Below are 8,998 nucleotides of genomic sequence, written 5' to 3' on the forward strand. Positions count from 1 at the left end.
TTCTTGCTTTATAGTATGAAAACCCCTGGACCATCCCAAATATCCTGTCCATGGCGAGAATGGGTCTGGCGCCAGTTTTAGGTTATTTGATCGTTGAAGAGAATTTCAGCGTTGCACTTGGTGTCTTTGTCCTGGCTGGCGTGACGGACCTGGTACGTCTGCATCAGTTTGGAAAGGCATTGGGACAGTGGGCTCACGCTGATCCCGTGGACATGCACTGAAACTTAGACTCCAACATAGAGTGGAAATGGATAAAACAGATTCATTTTTATAGTTGTTGATTTCTAGGAATGCTATATATATATGTTTTGTGGTGTTGCAAAGGGAATTTGCAGGTGCCTAAAGGGGACTTTATGCTAATGGAGGAAAGAGGGAGGTCAGAGCTCCATGACCGGCCCCAGGTGGGCATTGGCCACTCAGTGCTTGTGCGTCTGGTGGTTGTTTTTGTGATACAAGTGTCAGCTAAGAGGTATCACATTTTATCATAGTTAAACTCGCCATTTTACCTGCTGTTATACATTAAATATCTCTGTAACAGTAGCCTACGTGAGCAATTTTGGTTCATACTCTTCTAACAGAGAGCTATTGAATTTTGGTTTTCCTAGCTGGATGGATTTATTGCACGGAACTGGGCTAATCAGAAGTCAGCACTGGGAAGTGCTCTCGATCCCCTGGCAGATAAAATTCTCATCAGCGTGCTCTATGTGAGCCTAACGTGTGCAAACCTTATCCCAGGTGAGGAAACGGCTGTTGTGTGTACTAGATAAGGCGAACAAGGTCAATTTATGTGTAGCAACATTTCTTGTGTTTCCAGAAGGAAAACTGTGTATCTCTTGGAACTCTTACCTTGCCAGTTGCTCTTTCCTCCTATTAAATACTTTCCAAAGGACCCTACAGGAAGCAGCTGCTGCTGCATTCTTAAACAACTGGCATGTACTGCCGTTTTTCAATGCACTTTCTTTAAAGCAAAAATAGTTAGTAGCTATATAAAATTGTTTTTCATGGACTGGATTGTTTTAGGACTTCAGCTTAAACCCTTTCAGGAGTTGTGTTAAACTCCTCAGTGATGGGTAGAACTCATTCAGGAGAATTCGAGAGTGGTTCTTTTGTCTTCGTATTTTCTGCTCTTTTGGTTGTGTTTTACATTTAATCACGGACACAATTTTTCACTGGCTGGTGTTGGCTTGATCTTCCAGTTCCACTGACTTCCATGATTATCCTGCGGGATGCAGCGCTCATTGCCGCTGTTTTTTACGTGCGATACAAAACTCTTTCTCCACCGGTGAGTGCACAGCATTAAAAACATGGAATCATGGCAAAAAAATAAATTAAGAAGTTTTTAGCAAAGTTGTGGCCAAGAGATTTTTCATCTTGAGACTTGATGGTTACAAGATGTAATGCTTGTTCTTTGCCAGCTAGATTTCTGAGCAGGGCAGTGTTTCATAAAATACATTTTCTAAAGATAAGTCAGAGCTACTGATAACTTTTTTCCTGTGTTTAATGTGTAATAAATCTCACAACAGAGCAGTGCAGCTCTTTAGTGCTACAGTTGCCTTGTCTGTATCATGTGAACAGGTATATCAAATTGAACGTACGAGGATTGCATTTTTTTTCCCTCTTTTCTCCCCCAACAGAGAACACTGAGTAGGTATTTTAACCCCTGTTACGCTACTGCACAATTAAAACCAACATTCATTAGCAAGGTAAGAGCAGTAACTCATTACAAAAGATAACTCCTTGGTACTTGGGGCATTGGGTGGTTTGGAAGGTGGGGATAATTTACCACTACTTCTGAGTACAGTTTGGAATTATTGCAACTAATTTGGAGGCAATTTACATAGGTCCTGAAAGGTTTTTCAACTGTGCTCTGTCAAAGCACGTGCTAATTTTGAGAGTGTAAAATGCTTAATTAAAGGAGATTTTAAAATAAATTTTATTTATTTAGACTAATCCTTAAAGCAGCAATAAAAGTGTGTGTTGGTATTCCTTGCACTGTACTTCTTCATGTTGCTCACAATTCCTATTTTGCTTTTTTCAGATGAACACAGCTGTTCAGCTGATTTTGGTGGCAGCTTCTTTAGCAGCTCCTGTTTTCAATTATGTGGACAGCATATATCTGCAGACATTATGGTAACTAATATCTTAATTTTTTTTTCCCAGATAATTTAATGTGCTCCTAAAGAAACTGGTAATTGAGATTAATTCGTGTGGAACAAAAATAAGCCCATATGCCTGAATTTTTACACCTTTAGTCTTAAATGATACCAGAATTAGATATTTATTGGTACTTAATTTACTATACAAGCAAAAAGTGGTCACATGAAACTAGTTAAGATCCAGGAATAATAGCTTAGAAATAAGTCTTTGGAATAGACATGGTACACAGTCAAAACATAAATTAGATCAATGGAGAAGAAGGGAGCAGGAAGAAAGGCTGTGTGGATTCCTCATTTGTTCATGCCGTAAGTGTCCCTGAAAAAGCAACCTTGGGATCAGTAAAAATAGCCATTCTTATTTTTGCTTTATACTGTACCTACTGTCTCAAAATCCAGCTTTCTGCAGCCTCTTTGAAAAGCACATGGAGAAATGGTGATTCCTGTAGACTTTAGGAAGGAAGGGGAGGGATGGAGTGAGAACAAGCATACAGGAGCTTGCCTCCTTAACTAATGCTGTTCCTTTCACTGTCACTGGTGATCTGAGCTGAACTGCAGCTGGCTGCAGGTGTTACAAGTGCAGTTATTTTTCCTGAGCTGTTAGGTAAGAGTTCAGAACAAAGAGCTCTGAACAGCAGATGCCAGAATTACTTAGTAACCAAAAGCAGTGCAAAATCCAGTGTTACTTGTCTTCTAGGGAAAAAAAAACCAAACCAAATAAACCAAAACCACCAACCCAAACCAGGAATTGTTTAAGGAATTATGAATGAACCTTGATCTTAACAGTCTGTGGTTTTTCATCCTGGTGGTAAAACAAGATCTAGAATTGCATCTGGGTGTCATTTGCCAGATGCAATTGTGAATATTCTTGGAAACTCCCTGGCAGAGTGCCCAGGGAGGGCAGTGGGGAACAGAGGGGCAGGCAGGGCTGTAGCAGTGACTCCCACCTCAAGGGTGGTGTCAGCCTTTCACACAGATGAGCACTGCTAATTTAGGAGTAACTGTGGTCTGGGAAGGAAACAAAAGGTGCTGAAGCAAGAACCCTTTAGCTTTGGAACTTGGTGAAAATGGTAAGTTCAAGTCTTGAGTGGTTTGAATGCTCCCTGTTCACACTATCAGGGAATAGTTTCTTATATCTGCCAGTTCTCAAGCTAGTGAAAGTTATGTAGGCATCGATTGCTGAATCTTTTGTTTTCTCTAAAACCAGTGCTAGTGTGGTGAAAATATGTCCTAGTATGCAGTTACACTGAAGCATGCTGCTTACCACTGGATGGCAGATCCTTTGTTCATCTAATCCTCCCCTTAACACTGAATTTCAGCACATAAACTGTAAGCTGCATTTTTGTGGAGCATGGTTCTTGACTGTGTAGTTAAAAACAAATGCTAAAAAAAACCCAAACCACTTTTTAATATTGTCTATAGACCCACATGACTTACAGGAACTCTCTTCCCCAAAGGTGCATCACAGCTTTCACAACGGTGACATCTGCCTACAGCTATTACCACTACGGCAGAAAAACTGTGCAGGTGATCAAGAACAAGTGAAGTGGTGCAGGTGATAAAAAATGAAGTGTTCCTGGAAGGGCAGGAAGATGCTGTGCCCCCAGAGGTGGTGGTATTGCAGCTGAGTTTTGGATCAAAGCACTCTTTGTTCTTCTGCTTAAACCATGGCATCACAGTGAAGTGAAATTTGAACATGTACTGTGTATATATGTAGAGAGAGACTTTTCAATGTATTTTTAATTTCTTTAAAAATGAGGTTGTTTACAAAAACAAAATAAATAACATTCTTAAAAACACGGGCTACTTGTTGCTGCCATGTGCATTCTGAGTAATTTTATGCTGGTTTTGAAGTCAAGACACACAGTTGGCACCAGATTTGTTCTGCCGTATTCATGCAAGGCCCTGCGTACGCTGAGATCTGAGAAGAAAAAGCAATTACAAGAACAAATTTGTCTTTGTACCTCAACCTAAGTTAGTAAACCAGCACTGCTCATAGAACTTAATGACATGCCTCTGGTTGCAGCAGAAGAAAGCACATCATCGAGGGACAGAAATTCAAACCAGAGAGAAATTTTACGTTGCGTTCCATTGTCATATGGATAAGCCATGAAGAGTTCCTACCCTGCTCCCTTTTCTTTTAAAATATGAGCAATGATGAACTGTACCCAGATGGATCTAAGTTTCTCATCCTATGTATTCATTCCTAGCAATTGAAAGAAACTCCTGTATCTCCAGATTCTTTAAAGCTTCTAAAGACGTTGTTTAATCCAAATACCACTGGCTAAAGAAGACATTTAAAACACTGTCCAAATGAATGGAGACAGTGGAAGAAACTTTTAGATGTGTTTACTGTTAATTCTTCCTGTACTTCTAGTTTCAAGAGGTACTTTGTGCTGCCCCCCACGCAAGGACAGCTTGTTCTTTGCCTGTTCTCTACCTACAGAACAGAAGAGAGAACAAGGCAGAACAGGTCAAGTTGATCATAAACTCATGTTTTCTCTTTCTGACAGTGTGATTTTTCTTTTATGTCATAAAAAAGAGTGCAGCTGTGAAGGGTTTAAATGATTGAAATCGGGAGCTAAATAATACCACTGTAGTATTAGCAGAAGAAAACTCTGTAGGCACCTCTTTTGAGAGCCCACAGTCTCTTTTGTGACAGAATATGTTTGTATATGCAGACTGTTTTAATGCTTTTTTATATTGAAATTTGTATCAAATAGTGCACAGAGAAAACACTTGATCTTTATTAGTACCTTTGTTTTAACTGGCCCGTGTTTTGTGGTCAACTCTGGATCTTTCAGCAAAGGATAGAGGGCCGAGCCTGTGGAAGTTTCCTTAAAATATGTGAGTAGTGAAATGGAGTATTTTTCGTGAAAAAACAGTTCGAAAAGCAGAGATTTATTGTACCCAGTCAGGTGGTTGCTGTTGGGTTCTGATTAATGTAGTTGGGGCTTGGTTGGGAGGTGTTTCTTTACTTCTTCAACGAGACACCTTTCACCTATTCCATGAAATCGCCGGGGACCGTTCAGCGAGTACCAGGTTCAGTGTACACTGACTCGGTGGTACGTGCCCGTAGATCTGCCTTCGATAAACTGCGTGTGGCTGCTGGGGCCGGTGCTCTCCGCGCTGCCGGGAGCGGGCTTGGGTGGCCACAAGCCTTGCCTTGCCTGCTCCTCCTATGATTCCTCTGCCTTGCCTCCCCCTCCCTTGCCTTTCCCTTCCCAACATTGCATTTCCTTGCCATTCCAGGCCGTCTCTTGCCTTGCTGTGCATGCTCCAACTTCGCACTTCCTTACTGAGCCCTCTGTGTCCTACCCTTGCCCTTCTTACCCCTTCACTGCCTTGTTTTGCCTTGCTCACCCATTCCCCACCTTGACTTCTTTACCCCTTTTTTCCTGGCCTGCCCTTCCCTTGCAAGCCTCTCCTCTGACTTGCCTTCTCTTGCCTCCCTCAACCTTGTCTTGCCTTGCAAACCCACCCCAGGCCTTGCCCTGCTTACCTTTCCCTTCCCTGCCATGGCCTTACTACTCATCCCCCACCTCATCCTCCTCACCTCGTCCGTCTCTGTCTTTACCTTGCCTTCACTGCCTGGCCTTTGCCCTGCCCTGCCCTGCCCTGCCCTGCCCGGCCCGGTCCGGTCCGCGGTGACACCTCCGGCTCCATCCCCGAGCGGGCACAGCCCGGTGCGGGGAACGGGCGGGACAGGACCCGAGGGAATGGCCTGAAGCTGAGTCAGGAGACGTTTAGGAAAAAGTTTTTCACCCAGAGGGTGCTTGGGCACTGAACAGGCTCCCCAGGGCAGTGGTCACAGCACCAAGCCTGAGAGAGCTCAAGAAGCGTTTGGACAATGCTCTCGGGCACAGGGTGTGACCCTTGGGGTGTTCTGTGCAGGACCGGGAGTTGGACTCGATGATCCTTGTGGTTCTCTTCCGGCTCATCTCATTCTGTTATTCTGTGCCTCGGGCTCTCTGGCCACTCCTCCGGAGCAGGAGCAGGGGGAAAGGCGACCTGGAAATAAATACCTATTACATTCTGAGAAGAACTGCAATTTCCTTGTAAAAAATTAGTGTTTGGGGGAAAGCACATCTAATGATGAAGCAAGCCATTTTACTTAATCAACAGATTTTGCTTTATGTGTAAGGGAGAAGATCTTTTTCCCCGTAATGGAGCTTTTTGGTGGCTTTTCTTCACAGTGAAAAGCGTAGTGTAGCTCCCGGCAGCTCCATGTGGCTCAGGGAGCATCCAGGTATTAAAACCTTGGATGGCCACTGCCACCTTGTGGGTGAACCCAAGGCTGTTTGACCAGATTTATAAACCTGGTCGGTAGTTTTAAATATAATTGAGAGATTCGGAATTTGATGAGGATGATCTCACTTGCTTTCTGCTTTTATGAAGATTCTGTTGTTTATTTAATGATCAGATTCATATGATGCCCTGTAAAGCCTGCAATGAAAGCTGGATCACAAAGACTGATTCTTGTAGGGCTCTCTGGTTTTGTCTGTGGGCTTTTTTCTTTCCCTCCTCTCAAATACAACTTTCATTCAAGCACCATTGAGATGTCACACGCTGAATATGATGTTAATTCAGGCCCCACAAGACACAAGGGGATTGAAGTTTTGTGGGCATTCACCCACTGTTGTACAACAGGCACAGAGCTTAGGAGGATGAGGTTCTGTTGGGGAGAGGGCATCACATTCTCTGCGTGCTGCTTTAAGAGCCAAAACTGGCAGCACTTGTGGTCTTTGAGGTCACTCACACCTTCCAACATAAATTAACATCTCACTGTTATCAGGGAGTGTCTCATGGTCTCCATGGCTGCCTTTCATCTTCTGATGGGAGAAATTTCTGTGAAATACCTCAAGTTTGTGTAGTGCAGCTTTACAGCTGGAGTTTTGGGCTAAGCAAACTGCTTTGTGCAGGTGCAGCTTCATGTTGAGTGTGTGTGGATTTTGCGGGGCTTATTTCTAGTGGGTAACCTAAAGGAAGTGATACCTAAGTACCATGGATACTTTTAGGATCTCTGCTCTAGAGCATCCTAAAAGAACTGCTTGGCCTTCTGGTCGTTCTGGAGGTCCCTGTTTCCTTCACACCTGCCAGTTTTGGGGGGGAAAGTTTGATATTAGGACTGTGCTTTGGAAGTAGGGAGGCTTAAACTTGTCTTCCTGTTTTAGTATCTCCCTGACTTGAAACCTGGAGGGTTTTTGTGTCACACTGTGTTTGCTGATAGCAGCAAACTTCAAAAGTGATCCTCTGTGCTTACAACATCTTGGTCTTTGGACACAGCTCTTGGGTGCTGGTGTCTCCTCGGCACCTGAAGAAGCAAAACTTACTGCAAGATTTGCCTGTTCCCTTCCTTGGCAATTGCCATATTAATTTCTGAGCATATTTATTCCAGTTTTGATAATTAATTGTGAAAAATCTGTATGATTAAAATTGCAGAAGCTGGGGGAAAATACGTCTTTGTTATCTTTTTGTGGTCTTGTTTTTTTCCTTCCTCCTCTGGGTGGTGAAGGAAGGGGAGCAAACAGCAGGAAAGCAATAGAAAGTCTGGAAGCAGAGAGATTCATTGCCCTTGTGACTTAACTGCTGTAGTAGTTCATGTCTTCTGAGCAGTAAACATGGATCTGGACCATAAATCAGCCTCTTGCTGTCACTGGAGCTGAGCATAAAATAAGGTGAAGGACTTTCCAATACATTTCTGCATTCCACCTGTGCAAAGCATGGAGATGAATAAGTGCCACAAAAGTCTATAATATTTACTGCAGCAACAAAATATTTAATTTTTTTCCCCCTGGATTATATAGAGAGTAATCCTGGGTTTATGCTTATAAAAGATGTCATTATGATGTACTTCTTACAGCTGTTTCCTTTGTTGCCCGTCGATCTACTGAATATGCATGGATCAGCTGATCCTAAAATGCCAAATTTATTTTGTCATGAAATCATGTTTCTTTATTACATTTACTTAAAAAAAAAATCTGATTTTTTCTGTGGAATGTCTTGGAAGGCAGAACAAAGCCCTAGGATGGCTGGCCCTGGAGAACCATGCAATTTCAATGTTGTTGTGTTAATTGTGTTTTGCCCTCTGCCTTCATCCTTCCCAGCCTTCTGTCCCTTAAGGCTGCAAAACACTGAGAAACTAGGGGAGATCAACTTTTGCAAATTCTCACCCCCCAGCTTTTTTGGGTTTTTGAAAGGTTATCTGGTTTAAAACACCAAATATGTCTGCTTCTTACATAAGTTTAATTTACAGTATTAGACCGCTGGTGATAGTTCCTTTCCATGTGGAGTAATCCCACTGTTTTCCTTTTGGTGGCAGTAAGCTCTTGCATTTATTGAACGGGATCCTTTGCTGCTGGGTTTAAAGTGTCTTCCTTCACTCTTCTGCTTTGGAGCAGACTTTACATAGGCTAAATAATAATAAAAAATTCAGCATGAGGAATAGAAATATTATATTATATTTGATTTATAAGCTGTTTTGGTTTGTTTGGTTTTTTTTACAAGTACTGAGGAAGTTACCATCTGTAATAAATATCCTGGTATGTGAATGGTAAAATATTAATCAGACTATATAAATAGTATGTGGGAACCAAGGGCTTGATATGCAGCATATAAAGTGTGTTGTCCTTAAAGACTGTCACCCTCCTGCTAGGGTGTCACCCTCCTGCAGCCCTTGCCCTATGAAGGTGCTGTTGTGACCTCAAGAGGGGTTTCCAAAGCATTTTTACCCCTGTTTGAGAAGGAAGAGACTACTTGATCTTCAGCACAGGGATCTGCCCTTACAGGAAAAGTCAGAGTAGAAGAACAGTTGTAAGGTTCACTCGGCTGTGGAGGATAAAGGA

General features: G+C 42.5%; 2 protein-coding genes across 3 annotated transcripts in view; both read left to right on the top strand.

Moving 5' to 3' along the window:
* On the top strand, positions 1 to 4,320 carry CRLS1 (cardiolipin synthase 1). The gene is made up of 6 exons (XM_017726730.1): positions 1 to 152; positions 606 to 735; positions 1,197 to 1,282; positions 1,635 to 1,703; positions 2,039 to 2,130; positions 3,611 to 4,320. Exons 1-6 carry the CDS (start codon positions 51 to 53, stop codon positions 3,696 to 3,698), a joined length of 567 nt encoding a protein of 188 aa, XP_017582219.1. The 5' UTR covers positions 1 to 50; the 3' UTR covers positions 3,699 to 4,320.
* A 664-nt stretch (positions 4,321 to 4,984) lies between these two features.
* COMMD1 (copper metabolism domain containing 1) overlaps positions 4,985 to 8,998 on the top strand; it is a 63,450-nt gene continuing 59,436 nt past the window's right edge. Inside the window, exon 1 of one of the 2 annotated variants that reach the window (XM_017726734.1) lies at positions 4,985 to 5,000. The gene's annotated coding sequence lies outside the window, so the exon portion shown is untranslated. Of the gene's footprint in view, positions 5,001 to 5,202; positions 5,219 to 8,998 lie in introns of those variants that run through there. The other variant, XM_017726731.1, reaches the window with a different exon arrangement.

The sequence above is a fragment of the Corvus brachyrhynchos genome, unplaced genomic scaffold, assembly GCF_000691975.1.
Source record: "Corvus brachyrhynchos isolate BGI_N302 unplaced genomic scaffold, ASM69197v1 scaffold312, whole genome shotgun sequence".
Taxonomy (NCBI): Eukaryota; Metazoa; Chordata; class Aves; order Passeriformes; family Corvidae; genus Corvus; species Corvus brachyrhynchos.